The sequence below is a fragment of the Crotalus tigris genome, unplaced genomic scaffold (assembly GCF_016545835.1).
Source record: "Crotalus tigris isolate CLP2741 ecotype Arizona unplaced genomic scaffold, ASM1654583v1 scf7180000021586.92266, whole genome shotgun sequence".
Classification (NCBI taxonomy): domain Eukaryota; kingdom Metazoa; phylum Chordata; class Lepidosauria; order Squamata; family Viperidae; genus Crotalus; species Crotalus tigris.
In genome coordinates this window covers 3,229-16,614 of record NW_024098577.1, presented here as the reverse complement: position 1 = coordinate 16,614, position 13,386 = coordinate 3,229, and the positions used below count along the sequence as shown (strand labels likewise).

Here is a 13,386-nt window from a genome sequence, read left to right as displayed (position 1 = left end):
ATCAGAAGGTCATCCCATCAAATCTCCCTAAAATTTATGCTTCCTATATTAGTAAGTATTCAAGTGCTTGAGTACATTTTCCACACTCTTAGTATCAGTGTACACATATTTTGGGATTGAGGGGAAAAGCAAGAAAAAGGAAGTAGGGTGTTATTTATTCCCCCCCTCTGAAATGCTAGTTTGAAAACTGAGCAGTTAGGACTAGAAGTCATATTTTTCATCAAACTTTTTTTTTCTATATTGAATGTTTGGGAAAAACTATAATATGCTCAACCAGAAATATACTGTATGGCTGTTCCTGTTTTTAAAAGAAAATAATATTCATTGCTCACATTAATAATGGGGTTGCCTATCTGATGAAGTGCCTATATTGTTCTTCATTACTTTGAGAAAAAAAGGACTAATTCTGAACAAATTTAACAAACAGAAAGAAGCTCCATTTGGACCTGGAGTAATAAGCTTAATAAATAAATATAAACAAAAAGATTTCACATTTGTTTCTTTATTAGCTGCTCCTTTCTGTTCAAATCAGGCCTCAGAACAATAACATAGCATTTGGGGAAAAAGATGCAGCCCAGTAATCCAACTGCAGATGTCAAAATGGAGAAGACCTCCACAGCTACCATGTATTTTCCCTTGGTGCTCAGATAGGCGGGAACAAAGGAAATCCAGACACTACAAAAGACCAACATACTGAAGGTAATAAATTTAGCTTCATTAAAGCTATCCGGTAACTTCCTGGCTAGGAAGGCTACCATGAAGCTGATGGCCGCCAAGAACCCCATAAAGCCAAGGACAGTGTAAAACATGATGGCTGAACCTTCATTACATTCCAGGATAATTTCTTCAACCATAGAATGCATGTCTGAATCTGGGAATGGGGGAGAAATTGCCAGCCACACACTACAAATAGTGACTTGTATCAGGGAGCAAGACAGGACAATAGTGCTGGCCAGCCTTTTCCCAACCCATTTCCTCATTTTGGAGCCTGGTTTGGTGGCCATGAAAGCAAGGACCACTATGGTTGTTTTACCCAATATACAAGAAAGGGCTATAGAGAATATGATGCCAAAAGAAGTTTGTCTCAGGAAACATTTTACTTGATCAGGTTGACCAAAGAAAAGCAAAGTGCAAAGGAAAGAGAGGAAGAGAGCAACAAGAAGAGTATAGGTGAGGTTCTGGTTATTGGCTTTTACAATTGGAGTGTCCTGATTTTTAATGAAGATCCCCAGTACCACAGCTGAGATGAAAGAAAAAAAGAAAGCAGCAATAATCAAGGTGATTCCTAAGGGTTCTTTGTAAGACAAGACGGTTGGATGTTTTTGAATGCACAGATCCTGGTTCTTGTTAGGATAGCTTTCTTCAGAACATGGGATACAGTCATCTAAATCTGGAAGAGAAATACAGTTGTCAAGCATTCAAAGTTAGATGAGCCATCCCCAAATTTCAGAAATATAATATTTGAATGCTTGGAATTTCCAGGTAGTCATCACAAAAGCTGACAATTTGAAATTTAACTTATCTAGAAAGTTATAAGCAAGAAAATCTTTAAATCCAATTTGTCTGAGAACAGATCCTTTGAAAGCAGGTTACTCCTTCAGATATACTTTCATTCTATTTATATATTTGAAATGGAATTGTGTCTTCCATTTACTCTATTGCTTTAGGGGAAACACACCATGATAGTACAATATAGCAACAATATTTATAAGAATATCAAAGAACATTTTTTCAAAAGTTTTGCTTTTGATGCATTTGGTGGAATTTGGTGATTATCATAGACCCCTTCAAAAAACACAAATATAATTTCAGGATGAGTATATGATGTAGGAATCTTGAGAAATGTGAAATTAGCTTTTAATGACTATAATGTATTTAATTCCATAAAGTTTGCACATGTTGCATTAATTTAACAGAGCAGCTCTTTTGCTGCTGATTTTTATTTATACTCATTGTCTAGTGCATCTCACTGCAGTGTCCCAAAATCATCAACCAATATTGTTGGATTTCAGTAGCCCTAATACTGTTTTTCCATTGCGGTAATGTCCATTTTTGGTAAAGAAGTTGGAGTGTGAATGTAGAATATGAATCTACAGTGACACGTTGCACTTTGTGGTGTTGTGTACTGTAAGAAGTTTGTCAACCAGCTGAATGTAGTTTTTATGCTCTATTGTTACCAAGAATAATTCTCAATGAGATCCTTGAAAGCTTTCTTGGGGATTCTATGGCCCGACTAACATATCTTCGAACTGCTTGTGATTGATGATGTAAAATCATGGAATTTGCCAAATTATACATAGCCACTTGAGAGATAGATAGATAGATAGATAGATATCAAATTTTATCGACCGTACCTGATAAATCAAACAGAAAAAAACTACTAGGTGAGCTAATTCTACATTGTAACAAGACTACATTAAAAAAATGATGCAAGTCCAAAAGTACAAAACTTTTTTCTGCTACTTTCAACTCATCCATTAAGGCAGATCCTTTTTAGGTTTTCTGTCTCTTAAATCACTGGGGGAAGCATCTCTTCCACTCTTTCCCCAAGGGCATTGCCAAATTCCATTACAAAACTCCTTGCATGGCATCTCTTACCTGTCTGGTTGGCAATTTTCCCCTTGGGGCAATGAAGGCATTTGTAACAGCAAAATGGCTTCCCTTCTATTTTGACTTTGCTGTAACCCAAGGAGCAATGAGCATTACACAAAGAAAGAGGTTGTTTCTATTGATAAATGAAAGTGGAATGCATTTAGAATTTAAACAATTTCACTCTAGAAACCATCAACTTTGATGTATATTTTCTTTCTTTTTTAATCAGAGTTATGAAATTCTATGCTAACATGCAAGATTTATTTTATTCTTTAAAATATCGTCCTGGCATAATGAGTCATATAAATGAAAAATCTCTTATTCATGTGATAGATCTCAAATATTAGGCCTAATATTTGATAAGCAGAGATACATTGAGTTAGTTTTTCTTCTACAAATTCCTTTTCAAGAATATAGTAATAGTAATAGTAGTAAAGTTGGAAGGGACCTTGGAGGTCATCTAGTCCAACCCCCTGCTCGGGCAGGAAACCCTACACCATTTCGGACAAATGGCTGTCCAGTCTCTTCTTAAAAACTTCCAGTGTTGGAGCATTTACTGCTTCTGGAGGCAAGCTGTTCCACTGATTAATTGTTCTCACTGTCAGGAAGTTTCTCCTTAGTTCTAGGTTGCTTCTCTCCTTGATTAGTTTCCACCCGTTGCTTCTTGTCCTGCCTTCAGGTGCTTTGGAAAATAGCTTAATTCCCTCTTCTTTATGGCAGCCCCTGAGATATTGGAATACTGCTATCATGTCCCCCCTTGTCCTTCTTGCTTGTGCTTGATTCATTAATTTGCGCAGCTGTTCAAAAATGCATGAGTACTGAACCATCCCTTAATAAATGAATAATAGATACCTGGTTAAAAAGATTGGGCCAAACAATTTTATCTGCTGACAGAGAGAGAGAATTTTCTAGTTGAGATGAAGGATTTACTTTTCCAACTTTCATCCTAAGAAAGGATTGATTTGAGAAAATGACCCAGTTGACAATGTCAAAGCCAGTTGCAACCTTCCCATTCTGGTCAAAGAAAATGTTTTCTCCAGCATTGTTGTTAAATGAGACTTTTCTCAGATAGTGATGAAGCTCAAGAGAAGAACACAATAGTAATTAATAAGGATATGGAAAAATGTGCTATATGTTGAGAGAGAAAGTGGATGCTCCTTTTTTTCTTATAAATGCTTCTTTTGAGGTATATAAAGGCATTTTCAGGCACAGTCTGGAATCCTGTTTCACATTTTCAGTATGACAATTTTAATAAAGTGATTTTTAAAATCTGTATTAACCTTAATGAGATCGTATCATAGAAAATCATGCTATTCAAATCTGACAGATTGTGCACTTCCAATTCTAAGATTCCTTTATTTCTGAAGATATTGTTGTGCTATCTACTTATAATAATAGTAGTAGTGGTGGTAATAGTAATTTATCAGTCCCATGAACCACATCCAGATTAGTGACTATCTCCTAAAAGTAGATGCCACCACCACGTTTTATTAGTATCATTTGGCAACCACATCAACTTCTTTTAGCTTCTTCCTCATCATCGTGTCCTCATTGTTGGAATGTTGATTCTCAGTGCCTAAAGCCACCAGCATTCTCTGTCATAATTATGCAACCATCTTTAAAGCACCAAATTCTCTACTATATGTGTTCAAAGAAAAAGTGAATATATATTTCTCCAGGGGAAAAAGAGCTTCTCCCACCATCCCATCACCAAGAAATATTAGCAATATCACTAATGGGAAAGCTCCATGGAAGATATTTCCTTTTAGGGCTTTTACTTTATAGTTTAATTAACAAATGACATGGAGGAGGTGACATAATAGTTGCACATTCAGTTTGATCATCAAATGATTAACATTGTTGCAGATCAGAACTGGTACCATATCTTGTTTGCAAAAATACTTTAATTAACTGATCAAAGTAATTTGTTATTCTAAATTAAGAATATATTCTTAATATTTTATATTAAGAATATAAAATATTAACAATATAGAAAGTCTACATAAAATATGATAAAAATTAATCCAAATATCTGGAACATAAAGAAACAATGTGGGGAAATCATCCATTTGGTGTAGGAAGGGGTATGGACATTCTGATCCATCTCTTATATTTAAACAAGTTTCAGCATTCATCATGAGCATTTGTAGATATGGAAGCAGAGTAATCTGCTAGACCAATAAATGTAGGAACTTACTTGCCAAACCTCATGATGAAAAAGCTTCTGTTTCCTTCTAGTATCTATGGCTCTGTGTTTGGAGTGGGATGTAATCACGGCTTGGAGAGCATGTGCCACAGCATAGACTGCATTGTAGATACTGTAGCTTTGCCCAGTCATGCTCAGTTCAAAAACAGAATCTGAAATTGTCTCCAGCTTCTCTTCCCCAGTACATCTTTTCTCTGGCTTCAAAGTGGAATTTGAGAAGGAACATCCAAATATTTGCTCCCAAAAGACCCCTGAAAGACTGTCTTCCTTTTCTGGAACACCATTTGTCATCTGAGGACATGATTTGAATCCTAATATTTTTTTTGAAGAAACTGAGAAAGAAAGAGCACCATGGATGAAGTCTATACTGCTGTCTCTTTGAAACGGAACTGAAGTATATTCCATCTGGGCTGAAAAAATCCAAACTTTGTCTTTTCTCTCTACTGTTGTGTCAAAATATTCTGAAACAGAGATCATTCTGAAAAGAACCATAACCTGGTTTTCACAATATACAATCACAACACTAGAAATACTTGTCATAATGACATTGTACATTTGAAGACAATTATCAATTTTTTCTCCCAAATCACTTGAAAAAGCTTCTAGCAGAATCTCTTCAGTATAATCAAAGCAGATTCCCTTTTCAGAAAATATGAAAAGCACTTCTTGCAGAAATCTTTGACCAATCTCATTTTCTTGACAAATAAGCCCAATCCAGGACCACTTAAAATACAGCAGCAGCTGGAGGATCCCCATAATTTGAAGTTCTTCATTTGGGAACATCTGATGATAAAAAGTTGTTTGAATCATATTGTTGATCACTGGAGCAGAGCCATACGTGAGCTAAGGATAAAAAGGAAACAGAAAAGAGAATGTATTCATACAAATTGATAATGATATGAGAAAAATCTTGGGAGACAGAAGTTAAGTGATGTAGACTAGACAGCTCTCATGCAAATGTTAACTCAGTCTACAGGAGAAGGGGAGCCATATGAAGACTTTTAGAAGGGATATTCATTGTTCTGCTTCTTCTCTAGAGTACATTGAAGAGTGAATAACAATCTTACAGGTCTGTAAGTAATGTTCCTCTCCTCTCCTCTCCTCTCCTCTCCCTGTACTTTCTTAGAAAGTAGGGAAAGTCTTTGTGAAATGTTTTCCACACCCCTTTTCTTTCTATGGGCTGAGATACCTTTTACATAATGTTTGTCTTTTTTGTGGTTCTTCCTTTTGACTCCTGAGATCATTTGCACATACCATTTTAATATTTTTTATAATTTTTCAATGATAAGCCTGACTAACTCTTATTGATTTTCATGGGTTTTTCATATTGAACAAGGGTTTTTCTTTAAGCTCTGTGACGTTAATGATACCGCACAATCACAGATTTTGTAATATTTCCAAGAAACTCATCATATTTAAAAGATAACATTCTTCTAAAAATACAAGTTCAAGAATAGAAATTTGATAACAAGTATCATTATTATGAGGGATGAGTATCAACTGGATATGATAAACTTTCATTTGTGGAGACATAGAGCATAGCATTAGAAGGAAACTTGGCCATGTTTCCAGCAGGAATCCTCATACAATCCCTGACAGGTAATATTACTAGCTTTTCTTGAAGATCTCCAGTGATAGAACCCCCATAACTCCATAAGGCTGAGTATGTCATTGCTTAAGAGTTCTCTAGGAAGTATTTCAAATTAAAAGAAAAATCTCTAAATAATAATAATAATAATAATAATAATAATAATACTGCCTCTATCCTGTGACAATATCTGTAATAACATCAAACATCCACATCTGCCTATCCCAGGTCCTTGGTAAGGACTCGATAGGTAGACAAAATGCCAAATCCAGTGTGAACATCTGGCTGACTGTGCAATGATTAATAATAATAATAATAATAATAATAATAATAATAATAATAATAATAATAATCCCCCAGTGAGGCACTACCTTGACGTGGTTGTGGAGCTTGTGTACTCTGGGGATGATGAGAGCTATGCCAGAGGTTCAAGCATACTGGACAGGTCTCATCAGAGGAGTCAGACAAAGAGTGTCTCTCCCATAAAAAATATGGTGAGACGTAAATTGCAGAATGCCATACTGGCTCGGACGTTGCCCGGGTTAACAAGGTCCGCGCTAGATATTGGAGTTCCTGGATATCTGGTTAAAAATGGGTCACAGGACTCAGGACTGTTGGCTGAGCAACCAGGGCCAGCAGCTGCAGAACTACTGGAAGAAAAGGTATTTACCCATCGCAGATACACAGTGATTGAAAACAAAGAAATAATGATCTGTTATTACAGATCAAGTCCAACAAAAAGAGGATATCTAAAACGAATGCACCAGCTCTGGAAAGAACAACATCCAGAATCAGAAATAACAGAACAGAGACTAGCAGATCAATGCAGATTTATAATATGAAATAAAGTATTCACAGAAACAGAATTGGACGAACTGCAAAAGTTTACCCAGGGCAAAGAAATCAAAGCCTTACCAGAAGTAATTCAGAATGTAGAGGCAAACCAGGGGGAGTTGGCAGTGAAGGAATCCAGCAGAGATTTGCAACTGTTCTCATTTGGAAACCAGGCACCTCTACCTCAGGAAGAACAAAACCCTCTAACTAAAGAAATAAAAGAATTGAAACAAAGAATAACTGAGCATCTAGAACAGCACAAAAACAACAGAATAAGGCTACCTGCATTGAAGCTTGTTCCAAAGAAACAGCTAGCACAAGCATTAAAAGATGCAAATACTGCAATATCAAGTATAAGCACCAATTCACTGCAAGAAACAAATCAACTAATGGGCAGCACAGCTGCAGTTATAACTGAATACCTGGGATGCAAAATCAACAAAGAAGAAAAACAAACAAACAGTGCACCACAAAAATAGAAGGTTAGACTAGAAAATAAGATCAGCAAGTTAAGATCACATGCAAGCAAGCTAGAACAGATGAAAGAAAAGAAGCTGAAGAACAAGAAGACCAAAGAATACCTAATCAAGAAATACCACTTAGAAACAAGGAAGATCAAGGAAGCACTGGAAATAATAAAGCAACAAATAACAGCTATAGCCAGGAAAATCAGTAGATATGAAGCTCGAATTGCAAACTACAGGCAGAACCTCCAATTTCAATCCGATCAGAAACGTTTCTACCAATCCATCAATGGAGAAACTGCAATGAATCAGTCAGTACCTGACAAGGAAGAAACAGTGCAGTTCTGGAAGCAGATATGGGATAACTCAAAGAAATACAACAAGGATGAAGCTTGGTTAAAAGAGGTGGATGCAAATAAAACAGAAGTTGAAATGAAAGAACTAGTAATAACAACAAAAATGGTAGAAAAAAGAGCAAGGAAAATCAAAAATTGGTCAGCACCAGGTGAAGATGAACTGCATGGGTTTTGGTTGAAACATCTAACTGTTATACACCCACTCATTGCCAAGCAGTTCAACAATATACTACAAGGAGGAGAAATTGAAAAGTGGCTAACAACTGGGAAAACCTACCTAATAATGAAAAATCCAGCAAAAGGGGCAACACCAGGTAACTACAGGCCAATTACCTGCTTACCAACAACTTTCAAATTACTAACTGGTGTGGTAGCTGATGCAGTGCAACAGCATCTAGTTGAAAACAATCTCTTTCCACCTGAGCAGAAAGGAAACCGCCCCAATAGCAGAGGAACAAAAGATCAACTCCTAATAGACAAAATGATCTTGGAAAACTGCAAGAGAAGGAAGACCAACCTGAATGTGGCATGGATTGACTACAAAAAGGCATTTGACTCTCTGCCACATGATTGGATAATAAAGTGCCTAGAAATAACAGGAGTCAGTAGAAACATCAGAAAATTTGTGCAAAGATCGATGGCACAATGGAAGACACAGTTGCAGATCAATAGTGAGAGGCTGGGAGAGGTTAATATCAAGAGAGGAATATTTCAAGGAGATTCATTATCACCATTACTATTTGTTATTGCACTGTTTCCTCTGTCAACAATACTGAATAACTCAGGACATGGCTATCAAACATCAAAAATATCTGCCAGACTATCCCACCTCCTTTACATGGATGATCTGAAGCTGTATGGAAAAACATCATCTGAAATAAAATCGCTGCTCAACACTGTCCGTATATATAGCCAAGATGTTGTAATGGAGTTTGGCTTGGACAGATGTGCCACACTTACTATCAAACAAGGAAAAATAGTGAAAACTGAAGAAATCAAGATGCCCCACAAAAATAACATTAAGAGTCTGGATGAGATAGAGTACTACAAATACTTGGGTATCATTCAAGCTGACAACATTAAGCACACTGAAGTCAAGAAAAAGATTAGAAGTGAATACATCAAGAGAGTTAAGAAGATCTTAAAATCCAAACTCAATGGGGGAAATACCATAAAGGCAATCAACACCTGGGCAATTCCAGTCATTAGGTATACAGCTGGAATAATGGACTGGACTCAAGCAGAATTAAAAGCAATGGATAGGCAGACCAGAAAAATAATGACAATGAATCATGCCCTTCATCCACACAGTGACATTGATAGACTTTATCTACCAAGGCAAATAGGTGGGCGTGGAATGCTACAAGTACATCAGATGGTTGAAGAAGAAAAAGTGGCTTTGGAAGAATATCTGAAGAACAATGATGAAGATGCACTGAAATTAGTATATCAGGAAGGCTTACTAACTACTGGAGAGACCAAACTGGCCTTCAAGAAAGACCAAATTAAGAACAGAATAGAGGCATGGGAAGACAAAGCACTACATGGCCAATACGTGAAAAAAATAGCTGGGGAAGCAGATAATAATAAAACCTGGCAATGGCTAAGAGCAGGAAAATTAAAGAAAGAGACCGAGGGACTAATTCTGGCTGCACAAGACCAAGCCTTAAGGACAAATGCATATAGAGTCAAAATTGAGAAGACAGCAACAGACAGTAAATGCCGCCTATACAAAGAAGCTGAAGAAACAGTGGACCACTTGGTAAGCTGTTGCAAGAAGATTGCACAGACTGACTACAAGCAGCGGCATGACAAAGTAGCAACAATGGTGCATTGGAAGATCTGCAAAAAATATCATTTGCCTGTAAGCAAAAACTGGTGGGATCATAAAATAAGAAAGTCATAGAAAATGATAAAATTAAACTGCTCTGGGACTTCAGAATTCAAACAGACAAGCACCTGCAACATAACACCCCAGACTTAACAATTGTCGATAAGAAAGACAAAAAAGTCTGGATAGTGGACGTGGCAGTGCCTGGAGACAGCAGAAGAGACGAGAAAGAACTGGAGAAGATAACAAAGTACAAAGACCTACAAATAGAAATAGAAAGACTGTGGCAAAAACAAGCAAGGGTAGTACCAATAGTCATAGGCGCCTTGGGTGCAATCCCAAAACAACTGGAGCTCCACTTGAACATCATTGGCATTGACAAATTCGCTATTAGTCAATTGCAAAAGGCGGCCTTACTCTGAACTGCTTCCATCCTGCGATGATATCTGTAATACCATCAAACATCCACATCTGCCTATCCCAGATCCTGGGTAAGGACTCAATAGGTAGACAAAATGCCAAATCCAGTCTGAACATCTGGCTGACCTTGCAATGATCCAAAATAATGATGATGATGATGATGATGATGATGGTGGTGGTGGTGGTGGTGGTGGAAGGGACTTTGAAAATGCTAATGGGTTTCTTTTCATTTCCTTTTTTTTAAAAAAATAGAGACAATATGTTGTTGTTTTTTCTGAAACTCTTGCAACCTTTTCAGTAAATTAGGACTGAATACATGTAAGTGTTGTCCAGGCAGATTTTAGTTATCTTCTAATTGCCACTACTTACAACCTTCTTCCCCCAAAATGTCATTAAAGAGGAGGTCAAATACGAATAGGAGTTATATTTTTTCTTGAGCAGGTCTTACCTGTGGAATCTTATATATGCTCAGGATGTCAGCCATAACCTGAGAGATATGAGAGTTGGGTCCAGCAATAACACAAACTGAATTTTGATGGATGCTGCATTTATAGTTGGGAACAAATTTGTCATGTGAAGAAAGAAGCTCCATAGAAGCAAGGTAGGTCCATGTTGCCATGAAATAGCTGTTAAATATCCCAAAGCCCAGAGTGATGTTTGGCAAGATCTGAGGATTATTGTTGATCTCCGTTACAGCAAAGATCAAGGACAAGATATGCTGATACGTCTGTAGAAACATACTTTAAGGGAGAGTAATGCCTCTGTCACAATATTTGCATTTCAACACAGAGAAGATTTAAAAATAAAGTATAAGTTTCCACCTCAAAGAAAAATAGTGTATAGAAAATCCTTAACAGAATAACAGAGTTGGAAGGGACCTTGGAGTTGTAGATTGGATCTCTTCTCACTATTTCATAATTTCAATGCAGAATTAGATATTTGGAAGATATTTTACAATTCCATATTTCTACCTCATTTTGAAAGGTTTAATGTTATAAAATGAACAATGTTAGAAACGGCAATATCTAAAACATGGGGGGGGGGAATTAATTTCCAGCTCCTAAGATATCCTCTCTTTGTTGTCGAGAGGATTTGACTAAGGAAAAAGCTGATGGTTTGTGGATATGCTATGCAGGAACTGGTATATCATGCTGGTTTAGGACAGATTTCTACCTCTGTATTTTTATCTCATTTTGAAAGATGAAGTACTCTATATTGAACCGTGTTGAAAGTGTCAGTGTCCAAAATCTAGAAATGAAACATTTTCAGCTCCTAAGGATGGTGGGAGAGATGAAAGGAGAGATGGAAGCCCTTCTGTCTCCCCACCAACCAGCCAGAACCTATGGAGTTTATTAGATGAGAAGTGAAACATATTCAAGGAAAAACAAAATAAGAATTCCAGCTTCCTTTTTAAAAGCACCTTTGAGACAACCATGACCTGGATGATTGAGAATCTCCATAGACCGAGAGTGCCTCTCACATTTCTTTCCATAATTCTCTTTCTCTGCCCCGTAATCAAATTCCCTTCTAGAACCAATAATCTCATGGAATAATGAATCTATCTTTGACATATCTAAGGCTGGAGTTTTGGCTGCAAAATTTGGGTCACATTCACTATTAATTTTTTTACAACAATTAACTTGCTTCTCAGTCACTGCTAAAACAATTCCCTTTCTTTTCCTGAGCTTTCCTTAAAGATTTCTTCTGTACCATTCTATACCATTCTCTAGCAACATTCCCCAATTCCACCCCCAGAAAAAATCCTCTCTCAGGACTTGAATCTATGTATCTTAGGAAATGGGATATAGATTGGAAAAGTATATGGGATAACAATGTCCTTAGACTTTATGTTACCGTAAATCAGACTAGAATCTGTTCTCAGTTGAAAACAAGTTGGTTGGGCAATTGTTATATCTGTTTCTATTCTTCAGTGATGAATTCCAACTAGACTGAATCAGTAAAGAAAAAATAATATGAATCAAAAATATATCCACTTAATAAAAACAGTAGAAAGTTTTCTATGTAGAAACATGTATTTAATCTCCCAAATGAAATGTTTATCTTCCTTACTTATTTATTTACTTATTTCCAATATTTATTATTTTTACAATTAACTCAAGGTTTCCCACAACAATAACAATTTCTATGAGGTGGATTGGGCTGAGAATTTAACTTTAGGTTTATACCTCACAGAAATTTCTTCTTGATGTAAAGCATGATCTGATCTGACAGGCATACAATGCTATGTTGGAACTGGTGTGCTAGAGAAGATAGAGACAAAAACATTGGGAAACTAGGAATCAGAGCTTTAGGAAAAAGTCAGATATCTTTTAAGCAAAACCAAGTATATTGATACAAACTTTCTAACTTGAAACCAAGTGGAACAAAAACATTGCCTTGCTGTTAACCTAATAATTATGAAGTATGTAAGAAATAGAAGAGAAGGAAATAAAAACTGAAAGGAAATAAAAGTTATATTTCAGTCTTCATTCCCTTCCCTTTATGCCCAGTTAATATATTAATTAATTATACAATCAGACTTGAAGCTAGTATAGTTAAGAAAAATAGTTACATACATCGGATCATCAAGAAGTTCTTCAGATGGAATTCTTTTGAAGGTGATCAGGTTAGATATCATATACATTAGAGAAATAATGCCACCAATGTTGAGATCACCTGAATGATAAGATTTGTATTTAATACTACGGTCATTGACAGCACATTTAGCATCATGGCACATAACCTGCGGAAGCCATATTGTCACCCACAGCATGAAGGGTAGCATAGCAAATCAGAGATGTGCTTTGCCCAAATGATCATTGATGTGGCTTGTGAATACAGGGCATCCAACAATTTTGCTATTTATCTTAGATGATATGAATGCAGAAATGCATTGGAAAAACAGGCACAAACAGCATTGCTCATCAAACCTCATATTTGAATACAATCAAAAACAAGGCATATAAAAAACATCAGGCATTCTTAGTTGGGTTACTGTTTTCCTCTGCTCCTTGGAACTCCCAAGAGCCTACTCCCAAGGAGTAGAATTAAATGTGGTCAATTATGGGGACACAACATCTCATACACTTTTGAAC

At 36.4% G+C, this 13,386-nt stretch overlaps 1 protein-coding gene across 1 annotated transcript; it reads right to left on the bottom strand.

Annotated features, from left to right (window-relative positions):
• Nucleotides 1–488: 488 nt before the first annotated feature.
• On the bottom strand, nt 489–13,048 carry LOC120296822 (vomeronasal type-2 receptor 26-like). The gene is made up of 6 exons (XM_039318838.1): nt 12,868–13,048; nt 10,740–10,917; nt 4,790–5,641; nt 3,445–3,672; nt 2,599–2,725; nt 489–1,390 (listed from the first exon to the last, which is right to left on the bottom strand). The coding sequence occupies exons 1-6, from the start codon at nt 13,029–13,031 to the stop codon at nt 489–491; spliced, it is 2,451 nt and encodes an 816-aa protein (XP_039174772.1). The 5' UTR covers nt 13,032–13,048.
• Between the last annotated feature and the right edge of the window lie 338 nt (nt 13,049–13,386).

Excerpts from the sequence above, each read along its gene's own strand:
- LOC120296822 (XM_039318838.1), bottom strand. The coding sequence starts at position 13,031 with ATGTGCCATGATGCTAAATGTGCTGTCAATGACCGTAGTATTAAATAC. Across the intron at positions 5,642-10,739 it reads GCATATATAAGATTCCACAG|CTCACGTATGGCTCTGCTCC; the intron begins GTAAGACCTGCT and ends TTTTATCCTTAG. Across the intron at positions 1,391-2,598 it reads GAAAATTGCCAACCAGACAG|ATTTAGATGACTGTATCCCA; the intron begins GTAAGAGATGCC and ends TTTCTCTTCCAG.